At 38.6% G+C, this 15,082-nt stretch overlaps 1 protein-coding gene across 1 annotated transcript in view; it reads right to left on the reverse strand.

Annotated features, from left to right (window-relative positions):
* ATPsynbeta (ATP synthase, beta subunit) overlaps positions 1–15,082 on the reverse strand; it is a 60,008-nt gene that overhangs the window by 12,094 nt on the left and 32,832 nt on the right. Inside the window, exons 5-7 of the mRNA XM_019056382.2 lie at positions 12,945–13,129; positions 9,363–9,521; positions 931–1,053 (exon numbers count right to left, since the gene is read on the reverse strand). Coding sequence (XP_018911927.1) covers positions 931–1,053; positions 9,363–9,521; positions 12,945–13,129 — 467 coding nt within the window. The remainder of the gene's footprint in view (positions 1–930; positions 1,054–9,362; positions 9,522–12,944; positions 13,130–15,082) is intronic.

The raw sequence follows: 15,082 nt of genomic DNA on the forward strand, positions 1-15,082 counted from the left end.
TACTCTCTCTCTGTAGCGGCACTCTATGTAACGGAAAACTCTCTGTAATGGATGTATCCAAAGGTCTTGACGTTCCTATACTAAATACATGTATTTTTCCCTCTACTTAACAGATGTGGCAACGTAGTGACCCTCTTCGTACCGGACGCCCGACGGAGGTCAAAGTGCAGTGTATTAAGCGCTGACGGCTTATCAGCCATAGACAACGATAAAGTGCCTCAGGTCAATTTGTTTGACGCTGTTTGTTTGTTAAAAGAGGCATGGGACAATGTAACTCCCAAAACAATAGCCAATAAATTCCGACATGTTGGTTTTCCTTCAGATAAGTTACCCGCGACAGATGATGACGCAGATGACGATATTCAATTTAGTGAATGGATAAAACAATTTAACATTCCTGAAAGGCTCGCAAGTGTCGATTTTGAAGAATACATGAACATTGACTCAGACATTCCTACCTCTGCTGAGCTTAATGATGATGAAATCATCGCGAACATCGAAAAACCAAGACAATGACAAAGATAATGAGGACAAAAACGAGGATGAAGATTCCGAAATTATTCCCCCAACACGCAAACAATCCCTAGAAGCTGCCCGCCTATTAAACACATTCTTTTGATGCCACGAAGTTACAGAATCCTTCCACGGACAAATTTCAGCGATGGAAAGCAAGATAAAGGATCTTCATTTAAAACTCACAAACAAGCAGACGAAAATAACTCACTTCTACTCATCTTTAACGCGTAAGTTTCTCCGTTGAACTTTTCTTTTGGAAAAATTTAGTCTCTGAGTTCTTTTCCTCTAGCCCTCTGTCTACCAGATCCCTCTCTGTACCACATGAACCTTCCGGTCCCTTGAGGTCCGCTACAGAGAGAGTACTGTACTTAGAATGAAATGGGACCATATTTATAGAGATTTGAGGATACATACCTGTACTGATGTGATAGATCCCTTTTTAGTTGTGGTAATTCGTTCCTGCATAGTACCCATATCGGTGGCCAAGGTTGGTTGATAACCGACAGCAGAAGGAATACGACCCAACAGAGCAGATACCTGTGAGAACGTAAAGAATAAGGTCAATTAGGGGCTAACCTGGAGGGAGAAAATTACAGAGAGGTACTTCGTTTTATTTTGGTACTAGCAGCCCATTGCAATCTATAAAGATGGAATGACAGCACCTATCTCCAAGAAATCCCAGAAAAAATAAAGTTCATTGACCTGAAGGTTTCTTTCTCCCTGTTCTCCTCAGAATGGATAAGGGCAGTTCTGACTATATTGGATATAAAAATTTCGGCGAAGAACCCATACTGGCAAATTCAGGACAGCTCTTTTACTTCCCAAGGGGAACCAAGGGGCCTTCAATGCGATGAGATTCAGATTTCCTTCGGTTGATTCCCTCTCCATTCCCGTAGCCCCCATCCTTGCCCGACCTGAATAACCAAGAAAAATACCAGGCACCGGTTATCGTGGGAGTTCGTTTGACAGAAAAATAATTTGTTTATGACAATGCTGTGGCTCGTCGAATTTTTTGAAAAACTTTAATTGTGAATTTTTCAATTTTTCGACATGAAAAGTAGCACGAAGTGATATTAATGTATGTGCAAAAGATAGCCCTTGTTTTTCTCTTTAAAATGAGCTAAAGAACATGTTGCGGAAATGATTAGTTTTGGAGTCATGTTGTTTCAAAATTGACGTGACAGGGTCCGTACATGGGCCTCAGGCCAGAGTCTTGCAGCTGCGCCCGATAGCAGCCTGTTCCACACTGATCTCCGTAATTTTGTTAAAAAACAAAAATATGATTTTGGTACAAAATTTCGGCCCAATCCAAAAAATGTCACTAATTACAAAAAAAAAAAAAAAAAATCAGGCACCCAAAAATATGATGGCAGTATCGGTTGGATTCATCATTTAAAAGGAAATGATATCAAAACGGCCCAATTTCCTCTTTCATGATACTTTATTCACCCCCACGTTTTTCACCGAAAGAAAAAAAAAAAAAAAAAAAAAAAAAAATTAAACACCTTTAAAGTATGATGACCTGAACACGTTTTGATCCATCGCTTTAAAGGAGTATGATATCAAAGCGGCCCAACTTCTCTGAAATATGCCCATCTCTGATCAATAATTTTTTCGAGACCTTCCGACTCATTGCTAAGGAGACTCTGATCATTACTTGACCCTTAGTGTATGTCCTTGTTTAGATGTCAAAGAGGTTTATATAAGACATGTAATGAATTTTTTTTCTGTAAAGAGAAAAAAAACAAAAAATCGTCATAAAATTGAAAAAAAATTGGAAGAAAAAAAAGGAATGGGCCGGCCGGCCGTACATACAAGAGGTAGATAATAGGGTGATTATCGTCTCTCTTGCATATATACATGAACAAGTATCATCGTCAAAAGGAGGATCAGTCCTTCTCGAAATCGTCATTGAAAGATAGACTGAAACATATTCACACATGAGTGAACAACTTAACAACTTTCAAGCAATGCCATATTCTTTGTTTGTTCCTGATAGAAGGCCTTACAAACTTCTGAACCTTAAAATATTATTGCGAATATTATGTGCCTCCTACTTATAATGCTTCTTTCTTAACAACTTCATAGATGTGGCAAGACCGGGTCGGTCACCCATGCCAAAAGTGTCGGGGCATACCAATGTATCTATTTTCCCCCCTTTTTTTGTGTGTGCCGGCCGGCCCATTCCTTTTTTTTTCTTCGAATTTTTTTTCAATTTTATGACGATTTTTGGTTTTTTATCTCTTTAAAGAAAAAAAATTCATTACATGTCTCATATAGACCTCTTTGACATCTAAACAAGGACATACACTTAGGGTCAAGTAATGATCAGAGTCTCCTCAGCGATGAGTCGGAAGGTCTCGAAAAAATTATTGATCAGAGATGGGCATATTTCAGATAAGTTGGGCCGATTTGATATCATACTCCTTCAAAGCGATGGATCAAAACGTGTTCAGGTCATCATACTTTATAGGTGTTTAATTTTTTTTTTTTTTTTTTTTTTTTTTTGGTGAAAAACGTTGGGGTGAATAGTATATCATGAAAGAGGAAATTGGGCCGTTTTGATATCATTTCCTTTTAAATGATGAATCCAAACGGTACTGCCATCATATTTTTGGGTGCCTGATTTTTTTTTTTTTTTTTTTTTTTTTTTTTTTTTTTGTAGTAGTTAGTGACATTTTTTGGATTGGGCCGAAATTTTGTACAAAAATCATATTTTTGTTTTTTTGGAAGGATATCATGAATTTTTGGTATGACTTCTACGCAATATCAGGCAAAGAGAGTTCCCATTTTAAATTTAAAAGTTGTTCCCGGACGCGAAGTAGAGAGGTAACGACCCCCTGGACCCCCCCCCCCCCCCACTCGAGAGTGGCCCACCTTTTTTGAAGGAAATTTCGTTCAAACTGCATGTCAATAATCTGTAATCGTTCTCGAGACATCAATATGAAGGATCCATATTTTTGGCACACCCTGTGCGTCAAAGAAAAAAAACCGCAGGTCAATATTAAAATCGTGACCAAGTTGGGTCACTTGACGTAATGCCTAATTCTCATTGGCTACACACGATAGAAACTATAGAGGTGATAGATAGAGGTTATGTTATTGTTTTGTTCGGAAATTTTGGATCGGATTTGAGCAGAATATCATTGCAATTTTTCCAGGCTCCTTTCTCTCTCTTTGTCATATTATTTCTGAAATTATTAACAATATAAATTTTTGAATGGTTTTCTTATTGTACGCACGAGACGTTTTCAATTTTACGCTGCCCTGAGGAATAATGCTTTCCAATTAGACTATTTTTGCATGAATCATGAATCGTGCATCTCTCTTTAGGTACCTTTTCGGTTGTGTTGTGAGTTTTCCTATTTGTCTCTGGTTTTCCTTTATGATTCTCTGATTACTGAGGGAACGATGTGCCTGAAACGAAGAGATGCTACTTACTTTGTTTACTATGTGCATTTCTATCTAGACAACATATGAAATCATCTTGGTACTTACGTTAAATCTTTCCGTTCATAAGGAGATGGTATACAATAAACTTTAGTTGTGATGACATAAATTTTCTCAACTACATGCTGATTATTGAAACTATGTCAGTACAACAAGGCAAGACAGCCCTATCTTAACCGTGCAATATATCGCATTTCGATCTCTTATCAGACTGCTTCAAACTTTCAATAATCGGCCTGCTGCAATGAAACCCTTTGATAACTTTCATCATTAGGATTTTCCATTTGCCCATTCTGGTCAACTACAGTCCACACTGACCGATTTATTTTAACGCGCAACAGGGTGAAAGGGAGAGTGCCATTTTAATTACTGATGGGTTTACTTTCAAAGATAAAATTAACCAGTCTATTTTCTGTCACACCTTCAAAGTGGGTGAATGTATCGGGCAAGAACCCTAATAATCAACAACTTGGGAGCCGCCTTTCATATAGGACTTTTATGTAATGTTCCATCTCCTGTGTACGGTAGGCACAAAACCAGGATTTACAGTAGGGACATCACCTATGCTTAGGGCTAATTTTTATGTCTCACATTATATCTGACACTTTTTTTTTTTATTAATGGAGCTAATGATAGAATGCGAGCTAAATTCTGCAGCTCAGTACAGGAGCACTATTATTTACGCTGCTTATACCCAGTTATGCCTGCCAGGTCCTTTGACCATTCATATTGCAATTTCTCCGAACTCTAATTTCATCACTAATAACATTGCAAACGCTTGATACCATCTCATAAAGATAGCGTTTGGCAAAGTAAGTATTTATCAATAATTTTTGGTTTTATGAGAGCTTTCTCTAAAGCTATGGCATTATGTATCTTGAGAAATGTGACCAGTTCACTCTTCATCAGAAAAGATTAACAGCAAAAGTTGATCCTTTCGCAAGCAAAAATTACAGTTGCCACAACTGAAATTTCAATCGCAATAGCATAAATCTTTTGATCTGTAATGAGACAGTTTGATATAATTTCATTTTCATGAGCCTGCATCCGCTACTTCTGGTCATGCAGATTCCGTACTTGGTACGGATTGAGTTTAAATGCGCTATCAGGGTAAAACGGAGAATTCTTGTTTATTCTTTCAATGATGAAGTAAAGCAATGGATATTCTGAAAGAATTTTTTAGGCGAGGAGTCAGATGAACAACAACTTAGGAGCCACTTGTGATTTATGACTATTCTGCATTGTCCGTCTCTTTTGTACTGTACCTATGTTGTAAACATAAATTTACAGGGTTTTACAGTAGAGACAAATCCTTAACATAGGGCTGAACTTTATATCCTACGTGGACACCTTTCTTTTAGTTCTATCAAGCTGATGGTAAAATGCAAACTAAATTCTGCAGCTCACTGCAGGTAAGTCAATAATGTGTTCCATCATCTATACTACGAATAGCCAGCCTCTCTGACCTACAATTTAATTAGCAGTAATAACATGGAGGATGCAGGACACTGCCTCATCAAGACTGGTAGACAAAGTGAGTAGGTATCAATGCTTTCTGTTTTATGAGAGATGCCTTTCAAGCGCAGGCATTCCTTATCTTGAGAAATGTGAGCAGTTTACGCTTCATCCAAGGAGATAGTCAGTGGATGTTGAGGCTGTAGCAGCCAAAAATTTTAGTCGCCCGGACTAAAATTTTTGGCTGTTTGAGTCTCGATTGATAGTTTTCAATAACCTGCCAGCTCCGGTCATCAAAAGTCCACATCTAATGAGTTTTAATGCACTTGCAGGGTGTGCCAGAGAATTAATTCTTGTATCCAATTTCCGTGCTAAATGGAACAGTTAATTTTCTGTCGCACTCTGATAATGGGTAAATTTGTCAGGCGAGGACTCAGATAATCTAGAGGTCAAAAGGCACTGACGTTTTACATTGAACAGCCGCTCTGCATTATCTCGTATATGCGGTAAGCAGTGACGGAAATTGCATCTCCAGGTATTGCAAATTTTAGCGAATGTATAGAGAGGTTATCATCAAGTATATCCTGCATTAGTTAGCACCTCAATTTTATCAAACCAATGAAGTAGTAGCACAGATACATACCTTCTGCACGGGTCAATATGAAAGACCTTGATTTGAAGAATTTTATCCAAACACAGGCTTTGATGATTCAATCAACTTCTGACCCAGAATCAAAGAGACTTGATAATAATCAAATTAAAGCTAATGCTTGAAGTCAAGTATCTTTGATTTTGACACATTGAGTTGATTTCATTGAAGTGGTTTCGTTTCAGTGAAGCGTAGCTTCTTAAAGTGGACACATAACCAAGACTAACAGGTGAATGCGTTAACCGGTTTTCCAATATAAAGCATCACAAGTCTGCGAAGACATACAGGCTTTAGGCACCAGTTACATGATACACTGAGAAAACACACATCAACTCCTGAGGAGGTAGGCTGCCTAGCTGCTAGCAAAATTTTAGTAGAATGTGGAATAGCTGATTCATTCCCACCGATTGAGATCCCCGACACACATCATCGTTTTGAGGGAAAGGATGATTTTCTGGTGGAAAGTTGCTGAATCTGATTAACGAGAAATAGTATCTAGGACTCACTATAGTGGGATATCATCAATCATTCATGAACAATTACTTGATTACTTGAAAAGATCATTAGATCAGGGCCGCTGGGAAGAAATGGCAGGTTGATCCGAGTACTTACAGTGACAACTAAATTTATCAAGGGTGCGGGAATCATGAAAGGGTTATATAGAAATGGATCCAGATATCTTTGGCTAGGATAAAATAGATAGAAACATACATCGATTAATCTATCTTAATTTTATTATTTAGATATTTAAAACCGTATAATGACATAAACATAACCTGAAATGTAACTTCTGGAGTCGGCGCTCACCATCCATCGCGCGGTTCTACAAGTTGTTTTCAAATTCTAACTGTTTTGAAAAATTGAAGGACCCGCTCCTTCTTTCAATAAATTCTCCTTTCGACGCCCATATAAGTTCGCAAACTTTTCAAAGGTTTAATCCTTGGAGTTTACAGATTCTAATTACACCCAGTTTGATGGGTTTTATGCTACCCTTACCTCCACAGCTATGCCAACAGATCCGACTTTCAGAACAGCAATAAACGACTTAATTATTAAATGTTCTCGATTACACCTCAACAATACGAAATTTCCAAAAAATCAGTTTTAGTTTATGTAACGCTGATTCAAAATATCTGTACTTTTATGGGGTTTTTTTCTATGGTTATGCTGTAAAGTCTGTGAACTAAACACGATGGTCTCTCCCGCGGCCGGGCGTTTTCGCGGGTCTCGAATCTGCCCCGAATCTGCTCATCTGCTCAGCGATTGGTCAATCCGTCATCGTCATGTTTTGGGGTCCAAAATTTGTCGTTAAAGCTAAATAACTTTTTTAATATTTAACTAAAATTAAAAAACGAGGGCATTACGAGTAGAGCTGAGCATACTCTACCCAAATATTATAGGGTTTTTGGGGTTTACTCTACGACCTAATTAGCAGGAGAGCTAAATGGACCACAAACCGTGCAGAATAGCCCGGTATCGTTGTTTCGTATATAACTACTTAGGCAGCAGCCACCCGTCGGTTTTTTTTTTTTTTTTTTTTTTTTTCCATTTGGTGTCGTCATTTTTTAGGGGGAGTTTTTTGGATTTGGCCGGGGTGGCTACCGCCACCTAGAACATTTCACAGCATTTTGACCATTTAGTAAGCATACATATGAGGATGATTATGCCATACATTATTTCTCTTCTCCCTTTTTCCTTATTTCATCTAAAATAATCTGGAAATTGGAAACGTCGCACTGGCTATTGTCACAGCCGCGGATCCAGAGTGAGTTGAAGGGGGGGAGGCATTTGCTGATGTCCAAAGGGGAGTCTAGAGGGATACCCTTTGACCAAGGGGGGTCTACCGCGGAAAATTTTCAATAAAAATAGCCCCTCCCAGATTGAATATTAAGCAGTTTCAGCATACAACCTGTGTTTTATTTGAAAGTTGAAAATTGACGAATACATACTACCTCTTTTAGAGAAATTTTATTTTGGTATACGGCCTATCAATTTCTGCAGTCTTACAACCTTTGGTCAAGGAATCTTTGTTAAATAGTTCTAAAGTTCTGTCTTGACATTATTTCAGTAAATTTTCAGGAGCACTTTCTTTATCTCCTTCTTCTTTCCCCTTTCCTCCTTTTTCCTTCCGTTCCCCTTTTTTTGGCCTGAGGGGGGAGGGGGGGCTGCCACTATGCCCCCCTCCCTGTATAAGCCACTGGATTGGCATGCTTGTTACTCTTGTCTTGGATGGCTTCTGTGATTTGGTAGTATTCATATCATCACTATTTAATGACAAAAAATAATTCTGACCATTAGATTTTGGATGACAGAACAAAAGACAATAATCGGTAAAAGACAACTATAACAGTAGAATATAAAATTAATGTAAAATCCCCTCTTTTTGTAAAAGCTCCCAATCTTTCAAGACATGTCTTTAAAAAAAAAGGGGGAAGAGAAATAATGTATGGCATATTCATGCTTATTTGTATGCTTACTAAATGGTCAAAATGCAGTAAAATGTTAAAAAATTACTGAGATCAGCGTGAAACAGGCTGCTACCGGGCGCAGCTGCGAGACTCTGGCCCGAGGCTCATGTACGGACCCTGGCGCGTCAACTTGAAAACAACTTAACTCCAAAACTAATCATTGCCCCAACATATTCTTTAGCTCATTTTAAAGAGAAAAACAAGGGCTATCATTTGCACATATAATAATAACATTTCGTGCGACTCCTCACATCGAAAAATTGAAAAATCCAAAATTAAAGTTTTTCAAAAAATTCGTTGAGCTAAAACTTTGTCAGAAACTAACCAACTGTCAATTTCTTATACTTCATAGAAAGGTCCTTTTTGTGCTATCATTTAAAACAAAAGTTCAACCCGATATCTGCAACCATCCAAAAGTTATGGCTCAAAGTTGATTTTTCTTTGACCTCCCCTCCCCTCCCCCCAGGGGGCTGGATAAGAAATTCCGCCATTTGTGAACTTCTCTTACCTTCCTTCACAAAAGGTGAAGATATGACAAGATTCCGTTCTGGGCCCAATTCCTGTGTCAGATGCATAAGACTCGTTTGACCCCACTACACTACTAAACCATCCTGAAGACTCAACATTTGCATTTCGGCTAAATATTACCGTTTTTGGCCAAAATCAAGTGCTTCTCATGGTTGAAAGCCTCTTTTATGTTGAGTCTTCATTTTACAAAGCTTCTATGAAGTAAGAAAAGAGAGAATGAACCAGAACCAAGAATCCCCCCCCCCCCCAGCTGCCGCCACAACCAAAAAAAGGTAGCGTAAAGAAAAAAGCAGTACCTCTGAACCAGCTTGAGTGAACCTAAAAATGTTGTCGATGAAAAGTAGTACATCTTGTCCTTCTTGATCTCGGAAATATTCAGCCACAGTGAGCCCAGTTAATGCAACTCGGGCACGTGCACCAGGGGGTTCATTCATCTGTCCGTACACTAAAGCGACCTGCACAGAATAAATGAAATGAAAATATGGAGAACCTGTAAATCTTCCTTGGGTCGCTTGTCATGCGTAGCTGAAATACATTCAAGGTAAAAATTAATTTCACATTTTAGATTGGTTGCTGTCTTTAAAATATTATCCTCAATCAATTTACTATAGCAAGAAGAAAAGGGACAACGGCTTTACTTCAGTGAAATTGTATTGAAACAGCTCCATACCAAGTCAGACAGATGAACGTATTATGAATTGATATGAATCAAAGCAGCCAAGTCTGACTTTGCTGTGGTTTATGGCACAAAATGGGTTGAATACAACTGACTGATGAGCATTTTTTAGTTGATGAATATTTCCAAAAACAAAAAAATTAGTAAAAATGCTCCTGTATTATCATAAACTATAAAAGCAGTAAAGGAGGAGTATCGTTAAGGGCCTTTTCCAGCCCCACCTGGAATTTGCTGAATGTTTCATATTTTCAAAATACTAGTCCTACGTAGACTCTACGCCAAATATTTTTCCAAATAGAGCCCATGCAAAGGTGCAACAGCGCCTCAAACCTAGGGCTGTTCTATCGGTTGACAGTAAGCTACCGAAACACTTCCGTCAAGAAAAAGTTACGATAAGAGCGCTCTTACCAATAGCAATCTGAGTTTTTGGAGCTAACGAAAATTTGCTGCTGCCATTTGTACATCTATTTTGCGCGCCGCCGAGCCAGGCAATCTGACAAACCGACACATGGGGCAACGATGCATTGAGTGCGAGCTCTCAAAACTCCGATAAGGAGGGCTCTGTTAACAATATCATCGCCACTGTCAGCACTGCCACCAGTTTCGGTAAGAGACGATACCGATAGCGTTCCGGCACAAATTCGTTTGAACACCTCTACTCAAACCCTAAATCCTGGCATCGATAGATAGTTATTTTCGTCAACTTAATCAACTGTTATCACTCTTGCAGCAGATAATTCTTATGTATTTTTGCATTCTTTCCATTTCTGGCCTTTAAGAAGGTCTCCGATGAATTTCAAGGGGCCATACGGTCCATTGTACCTATTTTTGGCCTATTTTAAGGGGTTTTTCAAATTTTACACATGTAGAAATCAATTCAAACTAAGAACTGTGTACGTCTTTGAAAAGAATGCGAAACAGTGAATAAATAAATGTCCAGTGAAACTTTTTACTACGTTTCCAAATTTTCGAGCGAAAAATCTTCCCAAGCGCCAAAAATGGCCAAAATTTGATAAATTGTCACGCTTAGGGTTCAAGAGAGTGGGGTAAAACTTTTATATTGACGCACGTAACAGCTCTTGCCCATATATACAACACATCAAAAAAGTATACTTCTACCTGGATTCCCACGCTGTGAAAGTTGACTGGGATGTCGTGTTCAGCAGCCTTTTTTCCGTTGAAGGTAGCTCTTATGAATGTTTTTCGACCTTAGTCACTCTTCGTAGGTGTGTACAAGGTGTATTTCTCTGCATACTTTTCATTTCGGGCCATAAAAATGGCTTCATATGAATTTTAAAAGGCCTAACAGTCCATTGTTTCCAATTTTTACACATTTTTAGAGGTTTTTTCGAATTTACATGTGTGAAACATAATTTGATCTAAAAACCGTGTACTTCATTTTCGGAAAGAATGTAAAAAAATACATGCATGATGTGCTTTGTAACTTTTCCCTATGTGGCCGAATTTTCGAGGAAAATCGTCCTGAAGTGCCAAAAAATTAGATTTAAAATCTTGTCGATCAAAGGTTCTCGGAAGTAAATTATGACTTACATGCGGATTGTGGGACACTTTGCCCAGGCAGTTTTTCTGTTGTTTGGTATTCGGCCTGTAGCAGGCATCTTGAGAACCAAGGACTATCTTGAGGTTACACTGGAGGAACTGGTGAGATGGAGGGAAGGATAAGGTGGAAGCACCTTGAAGGTCCGTTGCATCACGTTCATCTGAGCCATTACATGTTTGGTGAGACGCATTGCAATTTTCCATATTGGATACGTTATTTGTAGTGAAAGAAAACTTAAAATTCACTTCCTAGAATCTTCGACGTGATGATTAATCCAATTTTTGGCATTATTGGCACTTCAGCACGATTTTTCTCAAAAATTCGGCAACATAGGCAAAAGTTACGAAGCACGGTATGCATGTATTTTTTTACATTCTTTCCCAAAATGTGCATGGTTTTGAGATTAAATTAGGTTTAACACATGCTGACTTTAAAAACCCTTGAAAATTGGTAAAAATTGGCAACAACCAACCGTAAGGTCTTTTAAAATTCATAGGAAGCCATTATTATGGCCCGAAATGAAGAGTACAGAGAAATACATATTGTACAAACCTATGGAGGGTGACTAAGGTCCAAAGACATTCATGAGAGCTACCGTCAGGTAAAAAAAGGCTGCTAAATCTAGGTGGGGCCGGAAAAGAACCTTACCAATACTCCTCCTTTCCCCAGCTGCACTTGGCAACATTGCTGCTGTTGCCGATGGCAACTGAAATCAGACTCTCAGAATTACAGGCAGTCCGAATCTTGCGAGGGAAGGAGTAAGATGAGTCCTCAAATTTTGACTTTCACCAAAACTTGCTTGCTTCTGCTCTCTTGTGCTTCTGAAGCCTTGATGACCATCTGGACCCAACTTCATTGCAACTGACAATTTCTTAGCTGAATGTTCATTCCACACAACCCTGAAGAGTCCGAAGGATGAAGATGGGAATGCAAACACAGACTTGACCTTCATCTTGGCATGAGCCACAAAGAATTTACAGGGTGTCAACTGAAATTTTATTAAGGATTTTTCTGATTTTTCCTTATATTTTGAATGTAATTTTCTGATTTTTTGCGCAAATGAATTAACACTGGTCGGATTTAGGCCATACAACATATTTAGTGAATTGATCCAAATTTCACTTTTGCAAGTACTAAACTGCATTAAGTTAGAGAATGCTTAACGCACTCGGAATTTCCTTATTCATGACAGGGATTCCTGAAGTTTTCCTGATGATATTATCTGAATTTCTCTGACGGTAGACACCTGGACATAGAAATTGCGCCCACTTGAAGACGAACACATGTTTGTTCTAGAGAGCATACTCCATACGATTGCATACACGTATGCGTCTATCAGGGAAAAGGAAAATTTCGGGAACTGAAAAATAAGAATATTCTATACTTCTGAGGATCAAAAATGAATTTTTGATAATTCAGTGTTTGAAATTTTTTGTTGCAAACCTGAAGAATTTGTGACGGCTTTTCCTATATGATCACAAAAGAATTACCGGATTATCATTTAATAATCATATTGAATACTTGTGCAGTCGGTTCTTCCTGACTCACAAACATTAACTGACTCCTAAGATTTGATTCTATGGGAATCTTTTCAGAATGAATAAACCCAACTCAGATTTTAAAAGTAGTACAAAGATGTACCTTGGATGACTTATCCTTCAAAGAAATGACACCTGTTTCAATCATTTCATGATATAAGTCATTCCCTTCACGGGTCCGTTCTCCGACACCAGCAAAGACTGAGTAACCTCCATGGGCTTTGGCAATGTTGTTAATTAGTTCCATAATCAGTACAGTTTTTCCAACACCAGCGCCACCGAATAGACCTGCAAAAACACAATGAAACGAGTCCAGTGATTTCATGGATTCAAATATTCAAGTTTTTTATGGCTTCCCCTTTACAAACGCCCATATCAGATTTAGAGAAGGATTGGGAGGCGGGTCAGCAGGCGAAATTATTGCACGAGCGATTTCCAGTCCGAGTCTGGGTGTGCACCCTCTAGTCCAAGTCTACCCTTCGCGCGTACCGATATCGTCTCTGCCCATTAAGTTCACCCTCTAAACGAGTCCGTAGGCAGGCTCATAGCAGGTAGACTCTCCAGAGAGAGTCTGGGTCAAAGAGCCTCGCCAAGTTTCGCCCCTTCTTTTTATACCCGAGTTGGTCAACCGGACAGTGCTCAAATGAAAGCCTATGGTAAGGCAAACTTCCATGCAAAGTTTCAACTTGAAGTGACCCCTGGTTTAGGCTGTACAGCGTTGCCAATTTTCCCGTTTCATGTGCTAAAATCAACGATATTGGACTATTAGTCCGGTGCATAAGTAGACTAGTACACCCAAGTAGGTCAACGGGACAGGGCTCAAACGAAAGCTCATGGTAAGGCAAACTTCCAGGAAAAGTTTCAACTTGAAGTGAAACCTCGTTTAGGCTGTACAGCGTCGCCAATTTTTCATTTTTATGCGCTGTACTCACGAAATACTGAATCATCATGGTTCAACAGACTATTATACCCGAGTTGGTCAACGAGACAAGGCTCAAACGAAAGCTTATGGTAAGGCAAACTTCCGGGAAAAGTTTCAACTTGAAGTGAAACCTCGTTTAGGCTGTACAGCGTTGCCAATTTTCCATTTTTATGTGCCAAAATGAAGGAATTCAGGACTAATAGTCCAATGCATCATAATTAAACAGACTAGTGCATCGGTCTACGAGCTGAATACTACCCTGAGATCGAATAGAAGGGTAACTAAAGGCCATCGTGAACTTTTTGAAGCAGTGTTGCCAATTTATTATTAATTTTTTTAACATAAAATTAGGGTTTTTCCGAGATTTTTGGCGGAAAACGTACCTTCATGGGCTACAACTTTGATGAGTATGGGCTAAACATTACGACTCGATAGTAAATGAACGCTACAGACGGAGAAAATTGAATTCCGAACGCAATGTTGCCAAGTACATTTTAATTTCTTACAAAAATTAAAGATTTTCTCACGTGAATGCCTCGATAAACGTAATTTCCAAGGCATTCATGTCATTCTGATGACTGAATATCACCATGGCATAGTACATGATTTCTGTTCAAGGCCAAAATGGAAAGTTCAGAGTAACGTGGCCAAATTGTGTGCATTTATTTTACGACGAGACGCCTCCCAAAAAGAGAAAACCACTAAAATCACGTTTTGCCTCTCAAAAATATCTTCAAATTGGAGCTGAAAAACTCATCATTTTATCGCAAAAATGCCTTAAAATGGTAATAAAGACTTAAAAATTCGTCTTCGCTATTAAAAATCAATCCGATATTATTGAATGGTAAAAGTTTGCCTACCTTGTATGGTGAAGGAACCTGAAAGCACGGTTATTCGCACGGAAAGCTCAAAAATATCGGCTTCTCGTCGTAAAATAAATGCACACAATTTGGCCACGTTACTCTGAACTTTCCATTTTGGCCTTGAACAGAAATCATGTACTATGCCATGGTGATATTCAGTCATCAGAATGACATGAATGCCTTGGAAATTACGTTTATCGAGGCATTCACGTGAGAAAATCTTTAATTTTTGTAAGAAATTAAAATATACTTGGCAACATTGCGTTCGGAATTCAATTTTCTCCGTCTGTAGCGTTCATTTACTATCGAGTCGTAATGTTTAGCCCATACTCATCAAAGTTGTAGCCCATGAAGGTACGTTTTCCGCCAAAAATCTCGGAAAAACCCTAATTTTATGTTAAAAAAATTAATAATAAATTGGCAACACTGCTTCAAAAAGTTCACGATGGCCTTTAG

The sequence above is a fragment of the Bemisia tabaci genome, chromosome 1, assembly GCF_918797505.1.
Source record: "Bemisia tabaci chromosome 1, PGI_BMITA_v3".
Lineage (NCBI taxonomy): Eukaryota > Metazoa > Arthropoda > Insecta > Hemiptera > Aleyrodidae > Bemisia > Bemisia tabaci.